We start from the raw sequence: 15,475 nt of genomic DNA on the forward strand, positions 1-15,475 counted from the left end.
TTCAACCCAGATGATTGGACTCCATAGTTGTGCTCTTCACTATTGTATTAAGTACCTTAACTAAAAACAAACATGGGGAGAAAAGGTAAAACATACTTCTGACCAGTTTATGTTTGCAAGATCATATGATACTTAGTTCTGATCAAAAACAACCCTGTCTATACAGCCACAATAACCTGTGTCAGGGCAGAAGGATTTGTAGGTAGGCACCTCTGCAGCTTGTTTGGATTCTTCCCTTTGTTCTCCCGCTGGACTTAGTCCTGCCCAGGTAGAGTGGCTACAGAAGATGACCTCACTGAACCCTCACGTGAGTGGAATTTGCAGTCTACAGCTGCCACTCCCCAGCACCTGTGGAGAAGGTCACCTTGGGCTTGGTCACAGCCCATGGTCTGAGAGTGGGGGCCACAAAGCTGCAAGGTAAACAGCAAAGACAAGCTAAGCAGAAGTATTTCATTCCATACACAATTTTCAGTGCCTTCCCTAGGACCTGCTTCCTCACCGACACTCAAGAAATGTTTGGTGGTGGATAAGCTAAAATAAAAAATATGAAGCTGCTTTCACTGGTTTTTATGAAACTGGATTCTTTTGCCATTAATGAGAATAATCAGAATGTCATTCTGAGCAAAGCTCTGATTTCCATGCTTCCCTCCTCTTTGGAAACATTTTATTCTTTGGAACCTGCTGTGGGCATGCTCATAAACAGGGCTGCACACAGGGTTCTCTGCCAACGCATTTGTTTCTGGTGGTACAGGCACAGCCATGAAGGTGTGGCGTTGTCTTTTTGCATCCAAGAGTGAAGGCAGTCAGTTAAAACCCTGATTTATTTATATAAATAAATATAATTTCCTTCCATTGAATATCTTGTTCAGAAGAATTCTGTTAATATGATTTATCACAATGAACAGCACGGTTCCTGCTTTAATTGATTTATTTTTTTCTCCATATAAAATTTCCCCTGTATCTCTGTTCTGCACCAACTTTTATTGTCCTTTTCACCCCCTCCCCTGCCCATATCTGTGTTGGCTCTAGGGACTAGATTTTTTATACAGTTTGCATCCTAAATCATTCATTTTCTCATTTTCAAAGTGCTGACTATAATCATCCCTTACATTTACTGAAATTAGCATGGGTTTTAAACCATTAGTCAAAGGGGCTTTTTTTTTTAAAGCTTCCTGCTGTTCTTTGTGGATGAAACAGTTGACATTTTGTTAAGAGATTTTTGTCTGACTTCAATTCTCTAGCTTTAATGTATTCTTAACAATTATAAATGGAATGGTTTGTCCTAAATGGAAGTATATCTATGGTAGCATAGTTATATCCAGTCTTTAAAACGGATCATTGCGTTTCACACATGCTATAGAATCTTGAATTTCACCTTTACTCATGTCAATTTCTTTGCTAAAAATGGCACTGTTGCTCCAAATTCCTACCTCAATGGATTGGGTATCTCACATTGTGGTAGTGGTTGTTCATAAGTACATATTTTATAACATGTACTAATAGAGTAATAAAATATGTTGCAGTAACAATGTGCTCTGCCTGATAGAATTTCATCATGAGACTCCATTAACACATTCAGCTGGTATCAGCTTTTGAAAATGCCTTCCATTTTGGTGGAAGAGAGATACTCTGTGTAAATGAATGGAGAAAATGGGATTCAAATAGGAATTTCTAGGAAGGCTGAGTAGAATGAAGAAATACAGAAACTTGAATGGATGCTGACCAAGCATTTTTTGACATTGCTTAAAAATCTGAATTCATTCTGGCTCCCTGTACTCTCCTAACACCAGTCCAGCTGCCCGCCTCGTGCCTGAATGACACTGCCTTGCTAAGGTCACCAGCAGGCTTTGAACTGGACACCCCAATGGTCATATCTCAATCTTTATCTTCCTCATGCAGGCATTAGCTCTTCTTTTTCCAGTTTCTCTCTTTTTTTGGCTACTTTCTGAAGGATCCCTTTCAAGCATGCTTTTGTCCTCTAGGGTAACACACTGCACACTCCGGCCCCATTGCCAGGGTCTGTCCCTGGCTCTGTTCTTACACATCTGCCCTCCATCCCTGGGAATCTCCCCTCCTTTCACCTCTTCACTGCCCCCAGGATTGACTTCTCACTCCATGGCAATACCCTTGAAATGCAGAGACCTCAAACTCAACTGGCCCAAAGCCAGACAATATTTCACTATCCCTCAAATCAGCTCTTCTTCTGAGGGCCATTTGCCCTCAGAAAAAATTTGGGTTTCCCCTGTGATACCCTCATTCTCTTCTGTTACACCAGACCAAGTCACTGATTCTTCAGTCACCACATCTTCTGCTTTTGTTCCCTGTATTTCATTCCTGAGTTTAGTCCTCCTCATTTCTGCTCCTGGAATATTGGGACAGATTCCTGAATTGTTTCTCTAATTCCTTCCTCTTCTTCTCTGTTCCAACCTGCTCAGTATTGGAAATCGGTCCTCCTAACACGTACTCAGGCCAAGCTCCTACTAAAAACAACTCCAGTGATTCCCTATTGTATGCTAATTAAAGTTTATTAAAATTTATCTACGACTGGACTATAATTTCTTCCTAGACTTATTTCCCACTACTTGTGTTTATATATGCTCTGCACTTCAGCCAGAGCGTTGTGCTTGTAAACATAATCATTAATTGCTGGTAAACATAATCATTAATAAATACTATTCCCACTAGCTCTCAGGTACTGCAAATATGTGAACATATAAATGACTAAATAGCATAAGAACTGCCTGATATAGCCCATCTCACCATGAGATATTAATCATAAAATTACAATTTTGAAATAATATGCAAAGTTTTTTTAAAAAAAATTCTTTACTTGTTCCAGTTATGTAGGTTATCTTAAGAATTGTGATCAATTCTAAAATGACTTTCTCTTTTTGTGTATGCCTGTGATATTGTGATTTATAATAAGAAATGTACATTTGGTCTTCATCCTGTTTCTGGCACAGAGCTCCTAAAGCCCTTGGAATTTCCTGTGATGAGAGCAATAAAGGTATCTTTGGTTATGTTAATGAGGTGATTTTTGGAAAGTACCCAAGGAGCCTTTGGAGTCAATCTTGTGATTAGAGGGTTGGAGCTTTCAGTTCCACCTGCCCGTCCTCCAGGAACGGAGAGAGTGGCTGGGGATTGAGTTCAATCACCAATGGCCAATGATTTAATCAATCATGCCTACTTAATGAAACCTCTATAAAAACCCCAAAGGACAGGGTTCAGAGAGCTTCCAGGTTGGTGAACATGTGGAGATGCAGGGACAGAAGTACCTGGAGAGGACATGGGAGCTCTGAGCCCCTTTCTGTGTACCTGGCTCTATGCATCTCTTCCATCTGGCTGTTCCTGGATTATATCCTTTTATAATAAACCAGTAATCTAGTAAGTAAATATTTTCCTGAGTTCTGTGAGCTGCTGTAGCAAATTAATTGAACCTAGGGAGGGGTTCATGGGAACCTCTGATTTATAACCAGTCAGTCAAAAGGGCAGGTAACAACCTGGATGCCTTGGGATTGGCATCTGAAGTGGGAACAGTCTTGTAGGACTGAGTCCTCTACCTGTGGAATCTGATGCTAACTCCAGGTAGATAGTGTCAGAATTGAGTTGAATTTGTGGGACAAATTCCAGCTGGTGTCTGAGAAGTGCTTGGTTTGGGGGAAAGTCCCACATATTGGAACTGGGAGCTGAATCAGAATACCCTTCTCCTTCTTTTGGAAAAGTGCCTGACAGCTTGAACATTAACACCTGACTTTCTCTCCCAAAATGAAGGGCCATTTAACTTACATAGATCATACACTTCTCAGCCTTTTCAGCTCTCAGACCCTTCAGTTAGGAAATGGAGCCACATTTTACACCTAGTCCCTGACTTTTACACACAATCTGGCCCATGAGCAGCCTCCCCCTCCTCCCTACCTCCCCCTAACCCAATCTTAGATCTGCTTCAAACGGACCCCCTGACTTATGGGACTTTACCCTCTGATCTTTCCTTATTTACATAAATACACAATGTGACACATACTGTAATAGTTGACTGAGTTTAAATAAGGAGTATATTTACAATGGTGTGGTATTTTTCCTTATACAGAGCTGGGCTTCTGAAACATCACTGACTTTCTATGATACCTTATCAAGTCATTTTGATCATTCTTCTGGAGTCATTAGATTTTTTTTAAAGTAGGAAATTTCTTTCTCTAGAATCTTCTGTTTATAAACAGGTCCTCATTTCCCCTCAGGTCTGTGCTGTTCCATGAGCCAGAGGGGTGCTTGGGAATTCATACCATGTAGCATCTCATTGTTTGGCTTGGTTACAGTTGGGTAATTGCCTCTGACACTGCACCTAAGCTTTGATTTTCAAAGCAACAGGGATTTCCTCTCCTTCTGACCTGATGGAATCCATTGTGTAACTGGCACAGTATGAAAGCCCTAATATGAGAAAAATGAAGGACAATTCTCTGGATGCAGACAAGGGATTGATTTCTAACATAGGGATTGATTACATTTCAGACAATGGACTATAAGGGTCTGAATGCTGATATAATGGTTTCTTCTACAAGCACTGATGCAATTAACAACTCATTTTAATTGAGAAGGTGCAAAAACTCTTGGACAGGTTCCTATAGCCTTCGTCACAAAATAGGAAATGGGAGAGAAAATCAAGTCAGGATTCATTTTGGTGGAATTGTAAGGCATATATAGTAATACCAAGTCTAGGAAAACTAAATCATTTTTGTTGATTCAAGTACTGTTATACCATTGGTTTGACCTAGCTTTGAGTAAAAATAATAAGCAGTTTATTTACATGAGTTACTGAAGGTTACTAAGGGGATACTTCCCTAACTCCAAAAGCCTCTCTCATCATGGAGTCTTGCCCCTAAATTTTTGCTGAATTTGCCAAACAAAAATTCAGTTTATTAAGGTTAAAGCATTATGTCTACTGAGGTCACTCCATAAGTGCAAAGGGTTGTTACACTTTAGTAATCATAAGTATCACCTGGGATGCTATTGTTCAGATTCTGATTCACTGGGTCTAGGATGGGACCCAAGAATTTGCATTTTCCTTAAGCACCCCCAGTGAGTCTGGTATATGGATTGTATTTTGATTAATACTGCTCCAAATGTATAGATTATATATGAATTACATATTAATTATTAAATCTCTTAGGCTTATCTGAAATTACTTTTTCCTCAACAGCATGTTGGAGGATTTGGACAAAAAACAGCCAAGTTTTGTCACCAAACCAAACTTGGGTCCGCTCACCCATGTGCACTAAATTCCATCTACTGCCACCGGGTTGTGGTGAAGGAAAGTGCAGCATTTATTGCAGGGTGCCAAGCAAGGAGTGCTCAAAAGACCTGAACTCCCTGATGGCTTTCAGGGAAAGGTTTTTAAAGACAGGGTGAGGGAAGGGGGTTGTGGAGTAGACATTCTTCTGATTGGTTGGTGATACAGTAACTGGGAGTCAGCATCATCAATCTTCTGGTTCCAACTGGTCTGGAGTCTACATGCTTGTGGGCAGCATACAGGAGGCTAGAGATTTTCTACAGCATGGGACAGTTGTCTGAGAAGACAGGCTCAGACCAGATGTCTAGGCAAGGAGCCCTGACTGGGTGTTCAGAAGTCAACATAAAGGTATTGGGTGCGTGTGGCAGACAGCAGAGCCAAGACTAAAGTACAGCAATGAGGTGTCTAGGTAGGGACTACATGGGATTCACACGCAGGATCATGCAAGAACAAGTGTTTCTTTCAGTTTTGCACCCCAGGCACCTCACTCAACTTACCCTAGTCTTGGCTTCGGTAGATAGCTTCTTAAATGGTTCCCAGTGATTTCCCCCCGCCACAACCTGCCATTGTGTAATCGCCTACCCTTGTGTGTGGGCTGGACCTAGTGACTTGTTTCTAAGTAGTAGAACATAGCAAAGGTGTTGGCATGACACTTCCAAGATCAGTTATAGATGACTGTGACTTCCACCTTACACACCACTCACTCTTGCTCTCTTTTGTTTTTTAACTCAGATGAAACAAGTTGCTGTTTGTGACTTATTGAGATGTATTGATATTTCTACCCTATTGAGGGACCTTTATGGCAGGAAACTGAGGGTGGCCTCCAGACAACCCCTAGTAAGTAATTGCATCACTGAGTTCAACAGCACCCAAAAAACTAAGTTCTGCCAACACCCACAGGCGTGAGCTTGGAAGTAGATCCTTCCCTGGTTGAACCTTCAGATGAGACCAGAGCCTCAACTGACACCTTGATTGCAATCTATTAGAGACCCTGAGTCAGAAGCCCCAGCTAAGCCATTCCCAGATTCCTGACTACAGAAACTGTGAGATAGTAAATATTACCGTTTTACTTAACTCACTAAGTTTTGGAGTAATGTTTTCTGCAGGAATAGGTAACTAATACAGTGCTTAAAGATTTTGGTGGTGGTGGTGGGGTGCTGGTTGCTGAACCTGAAGAAAAATGTAAACAAGGAAAATGAAAAGGTACTAAGGACACACTGAACCACATCATGGCTTTGACCAGGGGTGGTCTTTTCTGCAGGGGTTGCTTCTTTTTCTTCTTCCTCATCTCCTCCAAACCCTTCCTCCTTTAAAATAAGCTGGAAAGATTGGTTCTTAAACTTTGAAATTTCTGCTATTAAATCTTCATGATTATTGCCATCACCACCCTCATGTCTATCATGACTTCTTTCCCTGAAGTTTGCCATGATTCCCAGTAAGATGGTGACCATAACTGATAGTGACGGTATGTCCCACTTATCCAAGTTCTCTTCTGCCCAGCAGCTACAGTCACTAAAATACAAAAATTAAAATGTCTGACATTGCAAGGGTATAGAGCGATTAGAACTCATACGTTGCTAGTGGGAATGCAAAATGGGGCCACCACTTTGGAAAACACTATGGCACCATCTTATAAAGTGAAACCTAAATCTACCATAAGACCCAGTAATCATATTTTTAAGTATCTACTCAAGAGAAATAAAAACTTATGTTCACATAAAAGCTTACATTAAACTGTTTATAGCAGCTTTATTTGTAATAGTCCAAAGCTAGGAACAATCCAAATGTTCATAAACTAGTGAATGGATAAGCAAAGTGTGATGTGTCTATACAACGGAATGCTACATATGCGACACAGTGAACCTCAAGAGCATCGTGCTAAGTGAGAGAAGTTGTCTACTCTGATTCCAATTATGAAAGTTCTAGAAAAGGCAACTACAGTGATAGAAAGCAGATCAGTGATTATCATGGGCCAGAGTTTGAGGGAGGAGATTGTCTACAAAAGGACACAAGGAAACTTTTAGGGTAATGGAAATGTACTATATCATGACTGTGGTGGTGGTTTCATAAGTGTATGTATTTGTCAAGACTCACTGAACTTTAATTGACTGCATTTACTGCATCTAACTTGTACCTCAATAAAATTGTTTAAAAGAAGAAAAATGCTAAGTGGCCACATAGAGTAAAGAATGAAGTAATTCAAGTTCTTTTTCTTGTCTTTACGGTGATGGTGTAACCATTGTTCATTCAAGAATACGTAGTACCACAGTGGTTGGAGATATGTGAGCTGATATGGTTTTGAAGTTCTCTGAATTACTTTCCATGTGGAATAAAATGATTATTAAAGGAAAAGCAATAAGAATGTGTTACTTTGAAGCTTACATATATATTATTAAAACTCAACGGTAACTTCAGCAATTATTTAGACCCTAGGCCAACAAAAGATTTTTGGTAGAGGAATATTTCGTCACTCATATTGTTTAGAATTGCTGGCTTATGGTGATAATAGAAAGCAGACCAATTTTTTTTTTTTTTTTTTTTTTTTTTTTTTCGGTACGCGGGCCTCTCACTGTTGTGGCCTCTCCCGTTGCGGAGCACAGGCTCCGGACGCGCAGGCTCAGCGGCCACGGCTCACGGGCCCAGCCGCTCCGTGGCATGTGGGATCTTCCCGGACTGGGGCACGAACCTGTATCCCCTGCATCGGCAGGCAGACTCTCAACCACTGCGCCACCAGGGAAGCCCAAAAGCAGACCAATTTTTAATGAGCTTTATTATTGTTTTAAAATCCTTTCCAGACAATTCACCCCTACTGCTGGCACCTGGAGAGCTGCTTCTGTGCACTTAATAAACTGCTTGTACTCCTCACTAGTAGTTGCAGCATCCTGGGACCCTAGAATAATAGCACAAATTCACAGGCAGTCTGATTTGCAAAATCTTTCAACATTTTATAATTATTCAACAAGTATTATTGATTACCTACCACAGACCAGGTGCTGTTCTAGGTACTAGTAATTACACTGAAAATAGTCAGTGATCTCAAGGACCTTAAATACTGATGGTGTCCACTGATATTGTGAAGGCAAGCAATAGAGTCCCCAACAGGTCAAAGTAGTAGAGTTTCCTAAGAGTCACAGTTTGTCCTTTGTTTCCCTTCGATCATCTTTCTTAGCATCCTCCCAGGTGAGCACCTTTCTTCCAGCACCACAACCAATCATATTCCTCATAAGCTTTGGGTGTGGGGCTCAAGAGGTAGGCCATTATCTTCTCAGAAGGGAGATCCAACAAGTGGGACCTTCTGCACCAACATAGATTTATTTGTTCTTTTGTGCCTTGTAATATTCACCTGACAATTAGCTTTCAAAATCCTCTATGGGAAACAAGGTACTTCTGAAATTTTTGTTGTAGGGATGCAGCTCAGAATTATAAGTGGCCTCCTTGATATTCTGCATCAGTAGCTAAGGTTTACACAGCAAATATCTGTGCCCATCAAGAAAAACGTCTAAGATAAAAGTGATGCAAGAAGTTCAAAAGGATAAAAGCTCCACTGTGGGAACAATGGGAAGGTTAATACAGGCCAAGTTAGGTCGACCACAAACCTCTATTCTTTAAGAGGGCTATGCTATCGCCCACCCCAGTTTCATTTGATTTTTTTCTTCTTTTAAGCCTACCTAACAATTCTTAACTTAGAACCATAGGGCTGCTTAGAGTACATGAATTGGGGCCTGGATTTACAGAGGTCAAGAAGCTTCTTTATGATTAAGTGAATGAACCCAGCAACATCAGCATTGGCTTACCCAGGTCTTCCTGCCAACCATGCACCCTTGTCCCTCCCAAAGAAAAGTAGATCAGATATCACAGCCAGTACTGGGAGTTTTCAGAATCTCATAAGAACTTTTACATCTTCTATGTTAATCGTTGCAGAGAGAAGATGATAATAATCATCAATGAGGTTTTTTTGCTTCTCGTAATATCGCAGCATCTGCCTTTCAGATCAGTGTTAGCATATTCCTTGTCAAGCAAGTTAATATTCCATCTCAACCAACTCCTTTTTAAAGTCTCGACAAAGTCATTGTATGATTTGAATGCGAGAAGAGGTTGAACATTTAGAAATTAGATGAAGAAAGGCATTTTTAAATTTTGACTTTCTGTGAGCTCTGGTTACTTATTTTTAACACAAAAAAATCACTAGTGATGTAACTAACATAATTCGTATGATGATCTGACTCACTGTTAATTTCGGTTTTTGCATATTTGTGTAGTCTTAAAACCATTAGGGCCATAGAAAGGTTGGACTTGAGATCCGTTCTTTGGGGCTATTTCTTCTTCTGCTGAGAATGTATCTTCAGCTGCCAGGGGGAAGATGTGTGCATGAATCCTCTTACCTGTGTCAAGGTCAATTACAGCTGTGTAGAATAAACCGAGCTGTAGCAGGTTGATAAGTCCAAGTTTCAAGAGGACACAAAGTGACTGAGTTAGGCAAGAACCAGAAGATTTGGGGCCAAGTTTAATGCTGTTGTTTGATGGGGAAGTTGCGAGCAAGGAGGCCATGGGAAGGTACAGTCCAGTAGCTGCTGAGATGTTATGGTCCAGAAGCCCTGTGTGCCCAGTGTCCCGTCTGTGTTGGTTTGTGTATTTTCAATATGCACAGTAGGGGGCTTGCAAAATATGTTCACCCAGTGACAGAGGACCTGAATCCTCTGGTCACTTGTCCCCTTCCACTGTTCTTGGGATTTCTCTGGGATGTTCTAATTCAAAGGAAGCTTTTACTTTGAAAGCTTCAAAAGTCATTTTACTCTACAGATTCTATATAGAATGAGAGGCTTGCTGACTCTTAGCTCCCATTGCTCTTAAGCCACTCAACTTGTTCTTGCTAGTAAAATGTATGTGAATTGGAGAGATTATTTCTAGGTATGGTGTTTGTATTAGATGTTATTCTTTTATTCATTCCTATTCAACAAATATGCACTAAATACTCACTAGATGCCAGGGGTATATGGGTGAACCACCTGTTCAGAGCTTGTGCAAAGCCTTGGTCCTGAGGGATCGGAGCCCTGTGCTTTGGGCCCTGAGTGGAACCACAAACACAGGTAGTGCTGAGGGCCGTGTTCTTGTCCTGCCTGAGGCTCTCTGGGAGATGGTTCTATGACAGCCTGCCTTGGCTGAGGCTCTTTTGGTTGAATCTCTAAGTAAGGCACCACAAGCCAAGGCCTCCTGTTGAGTAATATAGCCTGGAGGGAAGAAATGAGATAAACCTCAAAGTCAACAGTTCTACAAAACAAACAATTCTGCAAATATCCACATCTGCACAAAATTCCTTCTACTTTGTAGGGTAGAAACAATTCTGTTTAGCACACTCAGATTGTATATTTTTTCAGGATATGAAGTATATTTTTCTTCTATTGCATTTCTCATTTAATAAGTTAATAAATAGTCATTGATTAACACAACAAATTATTTGGAGAGGGACTTGAGCCATGTGGAATCTTCACATGAATTGCTTATCTTCAATATCAAAACTTTCTTCAAATAGAAACAGATATATTCAATCTGTCTCTGTTTTTAAAGTGTAGTCTGCAGACCACGCACTACAGAATCATTTGGCTGAGGCCACATTAATAATGCTTTTTAAGAATGCAGATTTCTGACTCTATTCCAAAGAACTTCTGAGTCAGAAACAGAGAGTTAGGCCTGGAAGTCTGTATTTTAATAACATAGACAGGTGGGTTTTACGTGCTCTAAATGTTGCATATCTCTGTTTACGGTTTCATTGGCCTCTATGCAATTTTACTCTAAAACAAAGCTACCAGATGATGCCTGTGTAACCCTTCAGTTCAAGCATGGGGACCAGGCTAAACCCTGGCTCTGCCACTTACTAGTTGCACGACCCTGGTCAAGTTATTTAACTTACTCATGTCTCAATTTCCATTTCTGTAAAATGTGAGTTATAAAGGCACCATGTAGAGGTGTTTGAGTTTTAAATAAGACAATACATGTAGAGCACTTTGAACTATGCCTGGCACGTAGGAAGCCCTAATAAAAGGTAGCTATTGTTGTTATTGTTCTTGATATTAAATCATTTGCAAAAACCATGTTTTCCTTTTGTGCAAATACAGGAACAATACTAATAAGGTTGATGTGCTAATGCCAAGTGAGTGTTTACAGAAGAAAGGACCTGTTGGAGTTAGAAGAGTGTAATAAGGGGGAACCGGAGACTGAAAACATCTCCTGGAAGAAAAGAGATTGAATAATAACTACACCTTTCTGTAGGTTGTTGCTTATGGTCTGTGAAAGTTTTTCACAACCATTCTTTCATTTGTGGTTCATAAAATCCCATGAGGTTGGTGGAAGAAGAGAGATGGTAGAGTATGGGGTGAAGGTGCATGGTCTTTGGGGGTGATGGTCCTAACTGACATTTACTATCTGTATGATCTTCTTCAAGTCACATAACCTGTCTGAGCTGCAGTTTCCCACAACAGTAAAGTGGGGGAGAAAATGAAATATTCTATGTAGGGTTCGTAGCATAATGTTGGAAACATGGTAAATAATAAATATAAATATTATTGCTGTGAGTCAAACAAGCCTTTGAATCTGCATAACCAGCAATGGGCTGAGCTGTGGTTTGAGCCCGGGCCATCTGCCTAAGCCCATTGCCAGTTCTACTAGATCAAGTTCTTGCAAATCTCAGAGAGTTGTTGACATTTTATAACAAACCATACTCCAGTTTCTTTAAGTCCTCTTAATTTCCCCATAAAACCTTGCTTTTTATTGTCAGAGATAATCATTTTTAAATTGACCTGCCAACCATGCTGATGAAATATCAGGCTGACAGAGGTCATTCTACTTGAACTATTTACCTGGAAACTTGACTGCCAGCTGCAACATACGAGTCCCTTCCTGAGATGCCTGGTTCAAGTCAGGTAGTTAAACTCACCAAGCAGCTGCTGTTGCTGAAGGCCGTGAACATAGCAGGTCTGCAGGGCCACCCACTGGGCCCTGGGATTGTAAATCCTCATGCTGCTGTAAAAGTAGCGCTGCTGCCCTTGGGTTAGGTCCTGTCAGAGGAGAGCAGTTGATTTTGATGAGTCGGTGGAATTTGATAGGATTAGAGTGGGATGTATTCAAAGCTGACTTCCACAGAAATAAGATGCTTCTCTCTCTCTGTCTCTCTCACCTCCCTTAGTTTACTTAAACAGTCTTCCACTGACATGTGTAGTGGTGAAAATGAATTAAAAAAAGATTCTAGGTAGGTAGGTCAAAGTATTGGGCTGAGGGAGATCCAAGGATTTTCAATATCTGATAACTGTACTGATCTATTATAATCCTTGTTGAGGAAGGTAGGCTATGAGAATCTACACAGGGCCTGAAGTGTGCCAGGCTCTGGAGGGTAAAAGAGAACTTTCCACTGAGAGTTCTCAGTGAGTGGGGGAGAGAGCTAGGTAGATAAGTAGATGGGTAATGTGATAAGGGTGCAAGGTCATTAGTGAAAAGGTGCTATGAAAACAGAGAAGGAAAACAAGCTCTGTGTTAGCAGTCAAGGAAGCTTCCTGAAAGAGATGACCAACACATCTGAGTCTTCCAGGTAAGGAGGGATTCCCTAAAGGGACTAGAATACTGGTTCTCAAAGGGCATCAGCATCACCTAGAAATCTTTTAGAAATGCAGATTCTCAGGTTTCACCCCAGACCTACAGAATCAGAAATTCTTGGGGGTGGGGCCCAGCCCTCTGGTGCCCTCCAGGTGCTTTTGATACACGCACAGTAAAATTTGGGGACCACTGGACCAGAAGGAAAAGAAAGGCTGATTAGAGGGAGAAAGTGGTACAGATTTTCTTATGGGACACAAAATATCTGAATATATTGGGAACTAGACTTTCGGCATTTTTTAAACTTTAATCAGCATATAGATTCTGAGCTGGAAAAGCCCCTAGAGTAAGTAAGGCAGGGGAAGATCATGGAAGCCTTTTCTGCTATACCAAGGGTTTAAAGATTTCCTTTTATATGAGGAACATTGGTCTTTATTTAAAGCAGTGGTTATCAACACGAGTGATTTTGACCCTGAAGGGACATTTGGCAATGTCTGGAGAAATTTTTGGTTGTCACAAATGGTGGGAGGGAGGATGGATGCCACTGGCATTCAGTTGGGGAGAGGCCAGGGAGGCTGCTGAATAGACTACGGAGCATGGGACAGCCTCCCAGTGTCCTGCAACCAAGAATTACTCAGCCCCAAGTGCCATTCTTTAAGCTGACCAGATCTGCATTTTACAAAGATCGCTCTGACCCTGCTGTGGGCAATGGCCTCAAGGGAAGACAAACCACTGGTAGGGAGACGATTTGGGAAGCTACCATGTAGTGCTAGGGAGGAACAAGAAGGGCTGGACTACAATTACTTTTATATACCTGATATACCATAAGTGCTCACTGTATTGAGATGGGGAAACAGAGGTAGTGGCATCAACATTTTAGAAAAATCAAGATAAAATAAGTTCCCCTTAGGCTAAAAGATTCAAAACAATGACAGAATTTCAAAACTAGTTGATAACCATGTAATACAAATTAAACTTAAGATAAATATATATAAGCTAAGTGAATTTTATCTGCTAGAAATTTTGTGTGAAGTTGACATCTGTGAGTCAGATTTTTTTGGTGTCTAGAGACCTTAAACTTGATATTAAAAATATGTTCAGAGGGAAAGTAGCTGAGCCAAGTACTTCACACTTTGAGACATCATTTCAGCTTTACAGTTTCTGAATTAGATGTTTTAAAAGATAATATATTTGGGCTTCCCTGGTGGCACAGTGGTTGAGAGTCCGCCTGCCGATGCAGGGGACACGGGTTCGTGCCCCGGTCTGGGAAGATCCCACACGCCGCGGAGCGGCTGGGCCCGTAAGCCATGGCCGCTGAGCCTGTGTGTCCGGAGCCTATGCACTGCAACGGGAGAGGCCACAGCAGTGAAAGGCCCGTGTACTGAAAAAAAAAAAAAAAAAAAAGATAATATATTTGAAGAAGAGAATAGATCCCTAAGTAAGACTTTTCAAATGATTGAGAACAATATAACAGGAAAATTGCAAGCCATTTCAAGAGCAAAGCTCCAAAGTGCAATGGGAGTTTCCATTATGTAAGATAAAGCTTTAAAATTTATGGTTTTATTTTACAAGGGAAAAGAAATGCCTAAAAAAAAAAGAAAAAAAGAAAAAAAAAAGGGTTTCCCTGGTGGCGCAGTGGTTGAGAGTCTGCCTGCCAATGCGGGGTACGCGGGTTCGTGCCCCGGTCCGGGGGGATCCCACGTGCCGTGGAGCGGCTGGGCCCGTGGGCCATGGCCGCTGAGCCTGCGCGTCCGGAGCCTGTGCTCCGCAAAGGGAGAGGCCGCAGCGGTGAGAGGCCCGCGTACCGCAAAAAAAAAAAAAAAAAAAAAAAAAAAGAAATGCCTAGTTCTCTTCCTCAGTAGAACTCTCAACTTCCTAAATGAGTAGTAACAGATAACATTTTTAATATTCTTACACTGTTGCTTAGCCTTCCTTGAGGAGAAGGAAGAGCTCCTGACGTGGGATGGGTGTAGAATTAAATCATCCAAGTGCTCATTCATTCTCTCACACACCTGGTCGACATGCACCGAGGGCCTCTATTGGGCCCAGTGTTTTCCCTAATGCGGGTAAACAAAGAGCCAAGAAGTCCTCAACCCTTGAAGAAGAGACAGAAAAGGTCCCTCCATCTGTGAATAATATGCTTGTACCTTCAGCAGTGAAGTATCAGAGACAGAGTGAGGGACTCGAATGCAAGGAATCTGTGGAACATTCCATAGCTTTTGTTGTCTTTTCTGTTTTCCTCCCATCTTCATCCTGTACCTCCAAGGAACAACAAAGCATAACATAAAATTTCATTTTGTTCAACCAATTTTGGGGATGTACCTGAGTAAGTAAGCAGGCAAATAAGTAAATAAATAAACAAATAGATAAATATTATTTATTTCAAGGGATAAGACATTTTCTCAAATGTTTCCATGGAATTAGACCTCACCAGACTTCTTAGTTCTCCACTTTTCCCAATTCTCACCCTTTACTTATCAAAGGAATAATTCAGAGCCCTTTGTCTTTCTGCTTCACTCTGCCTTTGAAACAGGTGGGTTGTAGAACCACACCAGGTCATAACAGTTATTTCTTGATAATTTTAAAGAATAATTATTGCTTCATCTGATT

The 15,475-nt window shown here is 41.0% G+C and overlaps 1 protein-coding gene across 1 annotated transcript; it reads right to left on the reverse strand.

Moving 5' to 3' along the window:
- Window positions 1-10,294: 10,294 nt before the first annotated feature.
- On the reverse strand, window positions 10,295-15,117 carry FAM216B (family with sequence similarity 216 member B). The gene is made up of 3 exons (XM_032610732.1): window positions 15,013-15,117; window positions 12,216-12,336; window positions 10,295-10,512 (listed from the first exon to the last, which is right to left on the reverse strand). The coding sequence occupies exons 1-3, from the start codon at window positions 15,115-15,117 to the stop codon at window positions 10,295-10,297; spliced, it is 444 nt and encodes a 147-aa protein (XP_032466623.1).
- Between the last annotated feature and the right edge of the window lie 358 nt (window positions 15,118-15,475).

This window comes from Phocoena sinus, chromosome 18 (genome assembly GCF_008692025.1).
Source record: "Phocoena sinus isolate mPhoSin1 chromosome 18, mPhoSin1.pri, whole genome shotgun sequence".
Classification (NCBI taxonomy): domain Eukaryota; kingdom Metazoa; phylum Chordata; class Mammalia; order Artiodactyla; family Phocoenidae; genus Phocoena; species Phocoena sinus.

Bases quoted from the DNA above. Each gene is read 5' to 3' on its own strand.
- FAM216B (XM_032610732.1), bottom strand. From the start codon at position 15,117: ATGAAGATGGGAGGAAAACAGAAAAGACAACAAAAGCTATGGAATGTT. The intron at 12,337-15,012 runs GTACAAGCATAT...CTCCTCTGACAG, and splicing joins CTGATACTTCACTGCTGAAG to GACCTAACCCAAGGGCAGCA. The intron at 10,513-12,215 runs GTGAGTTTAACT...TCTTCCCTCCAG, and splicing joins TCAGCAACAGCAGCTGCTTG to GCTATATTACTCAACAGGAG.